We start from the raw sequence: 14,954 nt of genomic DNA on the forward strand, positions 1-14,954 counted from the left end.
TGACGCCTAACCATTTTTACATATTTTATTTTAGATCCTCATGTGACTACGTCATCCAAAAACGACATCACTACGACGTCACAATCACCCAATAGAGCTGATTAAAGTATAAAGATATAGAAACGGGATATATTAACCCATATGTGGCGATCAGAGACGTACGGCGATGCGTATAGTTAAGTACCACAAGTACGATTAGTGGTGGTAGGCTATCCATTTTTACATATTTTATTTAGATCCCCATGTGACTACGTTATCCGACGAAAATGACTACATCGTCACAATCACGTTATAGAGCTGATTAAAGCGGAAAGACGAAAATATTGGGATATTGTGGCAAAAAGGCTATTACATTTAATCATTTTTAAAATTTTCTGTAGGCTCTATGGGATTTTTTGTGTTCGATGACGTCATAAAAAACTGTGCACTTTGTAACGGTTCCGCTTTCGCGTTAGTCGTGAAGATCGACGTACCGCTAGTTTTACTGTCACAGATTGCATACCTGTACCACTTCCACTTGGCTTTCGTGTCCGTACATTTGAGCATTGCTCTCTTGTTATTATTAGTCATTGTTTTATTCTATGCTATGCAAAAAATCGCTATTCTCATTAACTTCCGGTGTTATGTTGTTCTTGTTGGACATGAAGTGTTCAAATGGGTAGGTTTTACTTATCGATCTTTCAGCTCATTTTGGAATAGATTCACTAAAAGGCTATTAGTTTTATTTATTTCCAAAATTACTGTAAGCTCTATACTCGAATTCAGACGAAAACTCAGAAGCGTCTACGAGGAAGTGATCACATTTATATTACGCTGCCTGACCCATTTCTTTGAATTTTGCGGATTTTATAAATTGCGATACTGATGCCGTATGCTGATTTTTATTAAATATACTCATTCCGGTTTCTAGTATTAACCCGACTTATTGGTATATCTAACCGTTCTTTTTCTTTGTCACTGGCTGAACAGATTGCAGTATAATCATCTCATAAACATACCAGTCAAAGCATTAAACCAGATAGATTTACCTTGAACTGCGGAATAATCACTTATATTACAAACAAAATTATACTTTACATTTGATTTCAAAAACTAAAATAACTTGAAAAACAACGTAATGCATAAAACAACGTAATGTGTTGTATAATTATTAATAGAATATATATAACGATCTTCTCTTATATAGTACTGCTTTAAAGAACGAGGGCGATATAAGCCGATGACATTTTAAATACATTGATGGGTGCGCACTTAACAGTGCCGCATTGATTTATTTAATAGAGAAAAGAGTCTAAAATTTCACTCAAAAGCATTTGTTATATTTTCATTATATATATATACTGGAACGCTCAATGTTTATAGATCTATTTTGACGCTTCGTCCAAAAACAACGTTGGAGCAAAAGAATACTAATAAAAATCAGAAAATCCTGATAAAAATGTGAGTAATAGTATAAACGAATAAATAAAGCGCTACTAAATTTTCGTAAAATGACCAAGTAAATTCTTAAACTATTTTTCGGTTTATATTTGATACTTATCAAAATATAAATGTTCATCTTGTTTTACATTGCCTGTCAAATTCTGTAATTTTATTACTGATTTGGTTTATACCGTGCAATTTTTCTCATAACTAACTGAGTTATTCCAACAAATGTAGTATAGATTTTTTCCACTGTCATTTTACATAATAATTCGATGGTTTGATACTGTTTTCTAATTGTTCCGTTTTATCATTAAATTCTTATAATATTTTACAAAAACACATATAAATTAACAAAGAATGAAGTCACAAATTTTACTTTAATTGAAACTTAATTTCAAAAACTTCACATGAACAAAGATCTGAACTTTTACCTAACGTTATACTTATATTCACATAATAATATGTGAGTAAACACAAAATATCAATAACTGCATTCAAATGAAAAATATAGAAAGCATACAGACGTATCATAATGAGAGGCAACTGAAATTTATTAGTGGTTAATATAGTTTGTTATAGAAGTAAATAAAGTTCTCGGTGTTTTTTATTTGCGAGGGTTCATCCACGTGAAATGTATACGATGAAATTCTTGTCTTAATATTGGCGAGTGATTCAAAATCGTTATATTAGTACTTATCAATTTTGGTTCAAAAACAAGTTGGTAAAAAGTTATTTTTCCAAACACCAATATACCTCATGCGATTCAAAGCTTACTATATAGTTACAAGGCGGTGGTAGAATTAACATCTTTGCTCAAGCGAGGAAGCGTCGTCATTCCAGTATATCCTTGGGATGCATTGGTCGTCGATTCATTGAGGGTTTTCATACCTTTGGCCTTCTTCCGTTGATGACATCCGAAAAATCTTCGAATCGGTCCGACCCACAAATCACGGACTCCTTTTTGTCTCACACAGCTCATACAAAATATCACTATTCCCTGTAATAGAACAAATGGAAATAAGATATACCTTTATTTATATATATGAAAATAAACCATGAACGCAGTGATAAATGCTACACAACCTGGCATGTATTGAATATGTTGAACAGTACTTCTAGTGCTGTCTGGTAGCCTGGGTCTTCTGATACGAGCATTAGGTAACCAAAGATCCAAGTCAATCCCATCATTGACATCATTGTTATTGCCATTAGGATCTGCTGGTTTAAATTCGCCCTTTCTTTAGTTGACTGAATCTATTATTAATAATTAGACATCAGACATCGTTACAAGATGAAGAATGATATAATGAGAGTATAGAGATCAGTAAACCATCGTCCGACTACTAGTTCAAGTTCGATAATTAGCTGAAAGTTTCGGATATAGAGATGTGAACTCACTTCTTGTCTTTTCCAAGTCAGTTTCCGTATAATTATGAAAAACAATATCATATTTATAAACAGAATGACGCCGACAGGACCAGTGAAAGCAATGTACATAGACAGATGACGAATCCAGCAAATGTGTGTTGCAATGTAACTTTTTTCGAATGAGGAATCGTTCATTCCTCTGGTTTTATCCACTTCCAAAGATACGATGAGATCGATCACGACAATTAACACAGGTACACCATATCCAAGAGTGTACATAAACGCCTTCTTGCTGACGAGAGGAGAGGCACCTACAATCTTGAAATGTTAGAAGCGTGTTAGATAGTGTTTTGACGGGGTCGGATGGGAAACGTTTTTTTTTTTTTTGAAACGGTTGTCAGTATTACCTCAATCAAAGTAGCAATGGAATGAGGAGCAAATCCACTATTGAAAACAGATAATGTTGAACCAAAAGCGCGTCACATGTTTAAAACGCACATCCCGTGTATAATTCCTGACAAAACTAGATATGGAGATTTAACGTTAAAAATTAGTTTACTCGATAAGAACGAGAAATTTGCCTCAAATAAAAAAAGTATCGTCTTGGATTTTAGACGACAAAGCTAATATCATATAAAAAGGAAAAGATGTTATTTGCGCTATTCTTCTTATTTCCTCTGTTCTTCTATAACCAAAGCCCCAAAAACTCACAGTCTTTAATTTATGTGACATAAATAGCGTTTCACGGGCGTTTGCTGCATTCCATTAATTTATAAAAGACTGTTTATTTGTGCTGGTCTGGGAATCTCTTGTCCAATACAAGACCACGCCACTGCTAGTAGATTACATGAATTCACAATAGAACGGCCGCAATGATATAGAACCTACCTTTACTAGGGCGTAGTACATGTTCAATGAGTAAATCAACATCCAAAACCACGAGCCTAGAAAACTTATATGCATTATGATTGCTGATGTGTAACATGCCGCGTCGGAAAAATTTTTCCTTTTTCCGTCCATCCCAACGAGAAAGAACAAAAACCCAATCACCAAATTCAGACAGATATTTACCATGATGGGAGTTGGGCGACGGACTCTCAGATCACTGAAAAGTGGATATGGAAAAGTAGATGGTCACGTTTCATATAAAACTATGTAAAATACACTGCTCGAATACACTGTTTGAAAGAGTGTTCCATTTTTTTACGTTCAAAGCTCATTTAGACAACTTGCTAACTGCCAAATGTTCCCATCGGTGCAAAACATGAAATTTAGTTTCCGCGTTTATACGTTGTCTATTTGACTCATATATTACTAATCATAATTTTATTTTAACGAAAAGAAAATTTGTTAAAAACGAATTTGTTTTAACGGAAATGTAAAACAGAGCTTCATTATTCATATCACCCGTGTTCCTGTCATCTTCTTAAGATTTGAAAGCCGTTATCTGATATTTCTATTTTAAAACCAACGCGAAAATCCGGCACTCCTGTAGTATGCGAACCAAGATGGCGGACACCGAAACGTAGTATGTGTATCCGGTTAGGCCATAATTTCAGGTACAAACACTACGGGAGTCACTATAGGGTAGTCCTCGAACTCGGAACAGAACTAAAACGGGAAAAATTGGAATAAAATTGTGGCCTAACCCTAACCTGGTACACATGCTACGTTCCGGTGTCCGCCATCTTGTATCGCATACTACAGGAGTGCCGAAAATCCAGTAGTACAGATCGGCAGTTCAAAATTTCGTCTAACTACGAATAAAGCATGTCGAAATAAACTACACTATATTACTTACCGAACAGAAAGATAAATAATAACAGTGATCACAAGACAAACCACTGATATTGAACAAAGGACTATACTGTAGTAATCTGTGGAGAAGTCATCAAGCACTTTTGTTATACGCTGTGTAAAGAATGGCAAATTCATTGCTTAAGAAAAGGCTAATTAAAAGTAAAAAAATCAGGAGTATTCAATAAATTTGTCTGCGGCGTGCGCATTTTTATATGTTCCATCCAGAAAAAGTATTATGTTATGTTATACAGTCTAATAAAATGTTCAATATTGAACAATTTTTCTTCAGTGTTGTGAAATGACAAACTGCAAGCAGACTAAAACGACACCAGGAATCTATAGAAAATATACATTATTGTCCAGCATGGTAAATCATACAACGGAATAAAACTAACAAACAAACAACAATATACTCCCATTCCTAATTTTTATTCCTAGATCTTACCAGTAAAAGAGCGAAACTAGTGAAATGGGTACAGCTGCACTCATAGACATCAAATTCCTTCCATTTTTCTGTATCGAATGTGCATCCTTCGTCAGACCAGTCTTGTAGCATAAAATCGTAAAATACACAAAAATAGGTTTCAACAATTTTCTGTAAAAATATATATATATCTATATTATTATGATATTCGTTATAAAAAGAGAAATTCAGAGAAGAATATTTTATAGATAAGAGAAAAAGAGGTGGCTTCAGTGATGGTGAGACGAGAAAGGAAAGCCAATGGAGAGTGGCAAGAGATGGGCATATTACCATGTTTGTATGTTCCAGCTGTTTTTCCTGAGTTGGAGTTTTTTTGTTGGGCTCACTAAATCGGAGACTAAATGAGGTTCCGATGGATGTTGGCCCGCTTTCTGTTTCGTCTCCCGATTTGTATGATGCTTGTATAACCTATGTTGCAGAATATACACTCACATTTATTAAACTAGCAATAAAAATATAAATCTTTTGAAACTATGTCTATAATCGCACGTTATAAGTGGAACATAATAGGCAATTATGATTACGTCTACGCTGCCATGTTTTTCCAACAATATGTTTCCTGACCAGGAAATTGGAATGACAGTTTATGGTAGCCTAGTTTACATCAATAAGTCTAATATATTAATGGTTTTACATTTACAATTATATCCTGTTGGGAAATGGTGGCAACTTTAAGTATTAGGTATGTGAATCACACCGTTTGACTGTGATTCAGTGCAATCAATTTACATAATAGGAGAAATTACTGAAGTTACCTTTCCAGTTCGTTTATCAAATGTTAACATTCTGGCATCTTGGTACAATACCAGTACAACACGCATGGTTTTGCTCCCAGATGCAAGAGCCAGTTTTCTCATTTTTGCGACGGCATCCTTTGGTATCGTCAACGTTATAGTCTGTGAAAAAAATATTTAAAATGACTCAAAATTCTCCTATATACAGTACTATTTTGATGTTTATACTATTTTGTTAAATGAAGAACGGGCGGATATTTTACTATTGATGCATTTCAGTAACGGTACCGTGTTGAAACATTCATTTCCAAGTGCAATTAATATAATTGCAGCATTGGCAACTAATAAAAAAACCCTTTAGGTCTATGTCATTGTGCTCTGACTGTTTTACGTTGTAAGACAATACCAATGTAGAGAATGCTGGTTAAAAGTTGGAATATTGATAAACCGGTTTTTAATTTTCACTGCAGGACATCATTGAAAATTTACATAAAAATCAATGATATTAATAAAAAGATTCTCCAACTTTAAAATATACAGATTACATTTTTGTGATCATACTAAACTCACCACGAGTACTGGTGACCAACGATGGCCGACCTGACCCCATTTCGATTGTTAAAGAATAAAGCTTTAACTTACCTTTTTCTTTGCTACCTGTGACTCAGATTCGGGCTTGCCACTGGTTTCTTTATCGGCCTCAGATTCGGGCACAAAAGCTTCCGGTTCGTACACAAGTTCTACATCTTCCGGTGGCTCCGAGATCTGTTAACGAACAATAATACTTTTGCAATTGTAACGCAGAAGTTTTTAATATGGGCATCTGCTGATGCTTATTTTGACTCTATTTTCTTGAAAATTACAATACAAAATACTTATTTCATGACAATTTACCATCATATTTTATAGCATAAACTAGTCTATTATTTGCTGTGAATTGACATTACCCGACTAACGATATGGAATATAAAACAGTGGTCACACTCTGTTTCCTACGTCGTGGTCATTATTCCGTTAACTTGACTCGAATTTGCAAAATAACTATGATAATATGCAACAGACTAAAATACTAAGACTATGACTAAGACTCTGCAAAATTTCGCGACCCAGGGCGACATGAATTGCTTTCATATATCTTCAAAATTAAATTACTGAATACTGATATAAACTATTCTTTTTGACATATATAATATATATCACTCAAAGTGAGAAAGCTGCGATTGTTTGCCATAAGCGACTTTTCGAAATCGTGGCGTGGCCATACTTGTAAAATAGATATTGCCAAGTTCTTAAGCTGTGATACACAAAATGCAAATAGTATTGAGCTACACTTCAATATCAGATATACAATAAACAATTGAAATTTACTAAACAATGAAATTAATGACTTTAAGTTTGTTGAAAAAACAAACGTTTCAGGCGACCCAGTTTGGGGTCTCGACCCATGGGCTGTGAAACACTGTCCCAGTCCATCAAGATTTTACTGTGGTATTAATATTAATACTTTGTGGTAAGTTAGTATTTTCAAGCAACTTGTAGCAGACTAGTTTTTTTCTCACCACAAGAGACATGTTGTTTGTCACGATTTCAATTTCGTTTCGTCCAGTGAGATTCACAGCTCGAGCAAAATCATCGATAATCTTTACACCTTTTTGAGTTTGTGTTCTGAAATTAAACAGCTTTAAGTGAGAACAAAACATGAATTAAAGTTAACTATAATTTCGACAACTAGACTACGAATAAGACACAGACAATTAAGAGCTGCTTGTGGTCTCAATTCGCCAAGACCTTGTCCGTTTCTGGTTGACGTATTGCGGGAATGATTTCATTAGATATTATAAGGAAGAAAAATAGCCTCACATTCAGGGCTGGATTTACCAGATGGGCTGAATCCAAGCCTCGATGGTCTCGGCATTCAATTTTGAAGTATTGATTCATTTCAAGTCTTTTTGAATTGTAAAGGCTCGTTCCAGGATAAACCTGGCTCGAATTTCATAACCAAGATGGCGCACAACCTGAACGCTCACCTGGTACAATACTATGTTCAGGTTTTGTGCCATCTAGGTGCACATACTACTGGAGCACCAAAATTTTATGTGCTAATTTGAATTAATACAACAATTTTTATTGTAATATGTCTTTTATTTTATTTTTTTAAAAGATTGTAAAAGATATTTTGCTATACCAATTTTTCTAAGCAACAACGAATTTAATGACTATTATATTTTTAACTATTTGATATCGTAGACTTGTTTATTTCCAAAAATGAAATGATAATTTTATTTGGCGCTCCGGAAGCATGTGCACCAAGATGGCGCACATCCTCCGGGAGCACTTTTTAATTATAAGTAGTTGGATCATTAAAATTGCAGGACATATTACTTGACATTTTGATCTTTTTCTGAAAAATCTGCCGTTGGTTCAAGATCGTCCCTGGTCACCTTTGAATTCGTGTCAACATTTGGGAGTTCTTTTCCTATGTGACTTACAATCAACAACACGTTTTGCATTGTTGGGATGTCGATCTGTTGAATAGTGTAAAATAATCTATAGCTTCGAAGCGATTGAAATTTGTCGCACTTGAATCAGAAAATTAGAATAATATATACTGTAGCGAATGTGGAATGTATATGGATTTTATTGTTATTTAACTTCTTTGTAATAATAAAAATAGCATAATCTCTTTCCATGAAATATCAAGTATATTTATAAGCTTTCGTTAGATCATAGTCTACCTTCTTCAGATAAAACAAGATATGACTTAATCGAATAGCGAATATAAAGATAAATAAAAATAGCATTCTCTATATAAAGGTAAATAAAAATAGCATAATCTATTCGCTATTTGATTAAGCCATCTTTTATTTTATCTGATGAAGTTAGACTATGATTTAACGAAAGCTCATAAATATACTTGATATTTCGTGGAAAGAGATTATGCTATTTTTATTTATCTTTATGATACTATCTCAGTCACGCATCCATGTGGCAACAGCCACATACGGATCCGGAATAGAAAGTAAACAAGGAGAAAGCACCTGCAGTTTAATACACAATACCCTAGTACACCCCATATTTGTAATAATAGTATGTAAAATCAACGACTAGGCCAGTGCCCATTTTCCCCTTATTATGATTTATCTCGACAATCGACAAGTCTTAGCAATACTTCTGTGGTATGGACCGTTCTTTGTATCGACTAATTTGTGACGTGTTTCCGGCCTTCATTCGAGAGTTGAGAATATAATGTTTTGCATTATGAATGATTTGGAGTGCAACGGTATAACTGGTATAAAGATTCGAGTGTCAATTTCAATTTATCTTCTACAATGCACGAATATTTGGAATTACAATATATATATATTGTGTGTTTATTTACCTCTAAGTTGGGATTTTACCCGCTAACGTGTATATAATAATACGGGAGTAAGGACACGCAGGTATTGACACCAATCCTATATAATACAACATTTGCTTGTGTGGTAATGTAGTTGCTTTTAATTCCACAGCCTTTGTAGTCTCAGCTTAAATGTTACCTGTATTTTGGGCTTAGTTTCATTCAGTTCACCGGTATTGCTTTCAACCAGTATTTTAGAAATTGTCTCTAAGCTTTCTACCACCCCAGTAATATCTTGTTCAGGTTTATTTGGTGGTTCAGTCAATATTTGTAGCTTTTCAACGTATTCTTTGACCACATCGCTAGTGAGATTTTCCGCTTCCTCCTTAAATAATATGCGAAACAAATTATATCAGTGTAATTAGGCGTGTGTTTCATAAAGTTGAATTTAGTATTATATTATAACGATTGGGTACACTCCATTAGTGGTGAAGTACACTGTCATCCATAATAAGAGCGTACTTGCAATGCTATTTTTAACGTAATTCTAATGGAAATACATTTTTATATAAACTTAAAGTTTCCATACAGACCGTTAAAAAATATTTATCTCTGTAGTAATTTTTATTTAATCCATTATTTAAATAGTTTCGATCGTCTTTGAGTGTTCACAATATTTTTTTACTGTAGGTGGCTTAGAATTCCTTTAAAAAAATGCTTGGTAACTCGATTAAAATCGGAAATTTATATCGCATTGGGGAGCGGAAACCCAGTCTTCAAATCTAGGTAACTACAGAAGAAAATATATCCATAACAAAGACTTTTTCAATACTCGAATCAGACCAAGGCATGTGATTAACTGACCGACGTAAATCTTTGCGAAATTATGACTATAAAATGGGACAATGTAATTGTATTGATATCAATACCGATTTGATTATAGTGTTTTGAATGGTTGCGTTGCATTCCAAGCACTTCAATGAGTTAGTATCAAATTTTGATACATTCTTGCCGTCTTCAACAAATGTTACACAATCAATGTAACCGATTGGACGAGGTTCTGTAAAATGAAATCAAAATTACTTGTTTCAAAATGAGAATTGTGAGTGTTTTGTTTTAGGTATAGCTCTAATTATTGAAGAAAAAACTCATAAAAAACACATTTTGCTGGAACAGTAACATGTGTATTTTATCGCATGTAAACTACTTATCATGTTTATAACTGTTGCATACCGGAATTATTGCACCTCTGGTTTGAATATTGTCTTTGATTATCAAATACGCTCTTAAAATCTAATTTTCCGACTCCTGCACATCCTTCAAATTTATCCGTATTGGTGAACGATATATCAGTGCAAACGGCTAAAATTTAAAAAAAATTATAGATTTTTTATTTTTATAATTTGTCATAATAAAATAGTTTGTCAATTATAACTGAATGCAATAATAATTGCCAAGTGATACAAAAATGATATAATAATACTACCGGTACAATAATCTCGATCATCTTACACTGCTGCATCAAACTGAAACAATTCAGTTCATTGTAATGTATATCTTGCTTCTATCCATAGCTGATACTTAGCCCTACAAGCCGTTCATGACATAACTTTTGGGTTCGTAGCAAACGAAATGGGGAATTGAAAAAATATACGATCAATCGAAAAAAAAATGAATGAAATCACTCAGGCCTACGTGTACAGTAAATTCCTTCTCCACCATATCCATCTCTGCAATAACATTTTTCGTCTCTGCAGTCTGCATTTTCGTCACATTTCGATTCTCCACACTTGTCAGGTACTAGACACAAATTAGTGGTATTTTTTACTATATGCTCGATCAGAAGGAATTTTTTGTTATTTTCTGACACCATATAGGCTTCGATTTATCGTATATATATATATTATATATATCTATATATTTGTCAATTATGATGCTCGCAACTGTGGTTCTTCAAACTATATGATGACACGCAAAACGAATAGTTTTCGGTAAACACATTTAAGCTTTCATTGCCGATCTACTTGCATAAAAAGTATTCAGGGGTGGAATTTGAAATTGCACATGGTCACTTTTCAGATTAATATTTTTCGAATTTATTACTTCGTCTTTGGTATAACAGAATTACTTTCACAACCAATGTCAAGTTATCGATTCGGCCAAATTTTTGAGCTTTACTTATACAAGGGTGAAGGGCTGAGAACTATTGACAGTGCTATATAGCGTTAGATAATATAGTGTAAGTAAAGGCTAAATTCAGATACAAATACCTTCACACCAATCTCCTGAATAACCATTGTTACAATCGCACTCAAATAATTTAGGTCCTCCATCCAACGGAGTACATTTTCCGTTAAGACACGGGTTGGGTTCCGTACATGGATCGACTAAAAAAAGAAATGAATTATATTCGTTCGATTGATTTTTAATTAATCTAGGGTGCTAATATATTAATTTAAAAAAATCAATCGCAGATGACGAATATGCGTAGCGCTTTCGCTAGACTGGCGGCGACAGGCCTCTGCACAATCTGAAACTAATTTTACGAAGCATCTACTTAAACACTAATTATTTTGTCTGATACCGATATTATATATATATCATTCATTTCAACTAACACCGTACCTTTATTTGTGCCCGGACAGTAAATACTGACAAATTCTAAATGGAAGTGCTTTTAAGATTCGATTCGTAAACGAATGATTAGTGCTTACTACTGCAATTTTGTCCTGTTGCTGATACCCAGGTTCTTGTTCCAGTATTTGGCTGAAGAAAATCCTTTGTTCTTGCTGAAGTTACCGTGACGTTTCCAATGAATCCATCTTCATCTGCAGTCCAGCTAAAAATACAAAGTTCTAGTTGTGCATATCGATTCATTTTGAGTTGAAATTCAGTTCATAGCCTTAGTGTGTAGAGAGATGTGTTTTAAAGTATGTGTCATCAAAGAATAATACATCGTAGGACTCATACCAAGCCGGAGACAACTTACGACTGGTATTTAAAATTTTGTTAAAATTTGACGCAGTGTTACGTAAATTGGTTGCTTTGATGTCAAGAGAATTCAGAATATTGAATCGTGTAAAATTCTGAGATCGCGATTGAGAGTATGGCGGAAGGAGTTGACACCGCGCACACAGCACAAACAAAAGTTTGAGTAGTCAAAAGGGGAAAATAATAAAAGCCAATGTGTTTTCGCCTGCTTATGTAAAATGCATATAAGTATATCTTTAATTTTTTCCATCACAAGGTTTTTCAAAATCGCAATATTAATGTACACCAATGAGGGTTGCAATTCCTCAGTCACCCATCTTTAATTATTAAGGAACATTAATAAAAAGGCATCCTGCTTATTTGATAGATGCTGAATGAATGAGAAGGACATGTGATTCAGGAAAAAATCTACGTGCAACAGTAACATTTACACAATTTCGTGATTGTCAAGCACCAAAATCTCGCCAACCATTTTTACTGACTATTATTTTAAACTCATGGAACTTACACCTTTCTTGTTTTCGGAACTAAGGTATAATCAATGGATCATGTGCCAGCCCCTGTGTAGACATAAAGGGTGTCCATAAGGTCATGAAAAAATTGCAAAGGGAATTTATCGATGCCATATATATATATATATATATATATATATATTGTTTTGGCCCTCACAGATGTATTAAATGAAGAAAAAATACTTAAACAATCACTGATTAAAAAACAACAAACCTGATTAAGATATATATTGAGAACTGACTTCATAACAAAATTGAAATTGTAAAGGGACTTTATAGACACCCTGTATGTTTTCTATTTCCGCATCGGCAAATATTTAACAAATTCTAGTTTGACGTCTATCACGCGTAATCAAATCATTCGATGACACGTTTTTTTCCAATTTCCTCATTGCAATCACTAATGATCAACTAGACTGAATGGTGCAAACCTATTTCATTACTCATTATATTACATATTTTAGTGCTTACTTTTTTTGGCAGTTTCAGTCAATTTGAAATTAGGTAAAATTCACCGCGCTCTATCAGTCAAGGACTTCTAACTTCAATATATTGGACTCTTTTCACCACTGAAATTCTATGAGCAATAAATTTATAATTTACGAGCAACTGTTTTTTTAATAATGGAGCTGCTTTGAATAGTATTGGATCGCAGAACTTTTCGACCTCCATGGCCGTCGAGAAACTCTGACCTATAACAATCACTTCCACCAATCTGTAAACTATTGGTAAAACTTTTGTTGTATTTGTTCACACTCGCTGTTGAAGTATAAAAGAGCTTGAAAATCTTACTTTCCGAATGATATTATTTCTGTCAGGTTACTGCAGGCTCCGTTCGAATCTGTTTGGTTGCATGTAAACTCCACTCTTTCACCGCATGTCACGTTGGCAGTTTCAGCGCATAATCCTGGAAGACGAAAGTCATACAATTAACATTAGTGTACCGTATCATATGGCCTCGGTCGTATTCCGTGATATACATGATAAATGCCCTACCGCGCATCCAATAATATTATGAATTTATACACATATATATGACGAGTCTCCCCCCTAAACACCTTGGTTTTCCTAACGATTGTTATGGTGATTGAACTAGGTTAAACTACTGATAAGAAAAGCGAGTAAAACGCAAACTCGTTAGAAATGAAACCCGGGAAAATATATGAAAAATTGAAATGGAACCCTCCAAAACGGTAATACGTGTCCGGACTAACTTCCTAAACGTGCCCTTATAACGTTCCATCTAATGGGGATTACATGAATGAAGCATATATTGAAAAAACCAGAATGTGGATTCACACAAATCAATGTTTCTAGAATAATCTAGATCTTATCGATGCCGCGTACCACACTAATTATATTTGTCATATTGCGTTCCACCGAATTCAATAGCCAAATTCACTAGAACCACGTGTGTGGTAGCCCAAAATTTTGTGACTGGTGATTACTGTTTTACATAGTATTCTGTCTACGAAGTCTCAAACAGGAATTGCTAACAGGTTGTAAATAAATATTCGGAGCATCAAGCATTCACGTGACAGTCACATTTTGTCAACAAATTTTTTACGGTTATGAGAATCGACAAATCACTCACTCACAAACTCACCTAATGAACTGAGAGCAATAAAAATAAAGCCGAGTGGTGGGGCCATCGATCTTGTAGACAACTTCGTAGGATTCCAATATTAACTACCAGATGTTTTTTTTTTTATAAAAAAAACTCATAAAAGACGATACAACCGCCCTGATTGATGTATTTTCTTAAAGATTTTGGCAAATATGTATATATATATATATAATCAATGTATTCTAAATAACTACATAATAAAAATAAAGAATAATGTTTTATGAAATAAAAAATAAACTACGATTTTTTTTGCCAGGCACAATATAAATATTTGTGCAAAGTGATTATTTTTGTTTCTCAAATCTCAAGCAATATATTCTGAATAAAAGTGAAGGAAAAAATTTTTTAGAAAAGGTAAATCATCATTCAATCAATAATTTCTTTAGTATGAACTGTATTTGTCTAAGCGAGATTAAAAACTATTGGCGAAATGAATTTTTGGGGATACAAACATGGAAACTAATTTGGGTAGGCCGCTAAATTGTATAAACACTAATCCCTTTTTGTTCTAAATTCTGTCGGTCGAAAATAAAACGTCCAGTTCCATGTATTTTTGACTTCTGTGGCAGTATCCCCCAAAAATTCATCGACAAATTCTATACTGCCTATCATATACTAATCCTACAAATTAAGCAGGAAGTTGAACATTTTATCTCATAATATATAATACATATAT

The 14,954-nt window shown here is 33.8% G+C and overlaps 1 protein-coding gene across 1 annotated transcript; it reads right to left on the reverse strand.

Moving 5' to 3' along the window:
* Positions 1-1,009: 1,009 nt before the first annotated feature.
* LOC120341889 (uncharacterized) lies at positions 1,010-14,464 on the reverse strand. The gene is made up of 19 exons (XM_039410463.2): positions 14,258-14,464; positions 13,444-13,558; positions 11,863-11,987; positions 11,419-11,535; positions 10,844-10,948; positions 10,382-10,510; positions 10,078-10,208; positions 9,348-9,533; positions 8,194-8,336; positions 7,371-7,476; positions 6,454-6,576; positions 5,833-5,973; positions 5,348-5,485; positions 5,039-5,188; positions 4,595-4,704; positions 3,682-3,898; positions 2,824-3,111; positions 2,509-2,679; positions 1,010-2,422 (listed from the first exon to the last, which is right to left on the reverse strand). Exons 1-19 carry the CDS (start codon positions 14,301-14,303, stop codon positions 2,207-2,209), a joined length of 2,757 nt encoding a protein of 918 aa, XP_039266397.2. The 5' UTR covers positions 14,304-14,464; the 3' UTR covers positions 1,010-2,206.
* Positions 14,465-14,954: the final 490 nt, after the last annotated feature.

Source organism: Styela clava, chromosome 3 (genome assembly GCF_964204865.1).
Source record: "Styela clava chromosome 3, kaStyClav1.hap1.2, whole genome shotgun sequence".
In the NCBI taxonomy this organism is placed as follows: Eukaryota; Metazoa; Chordata; class Ascidiacea; order Stolidobranchia; family Styelidae; genus Styela; species Styela clava.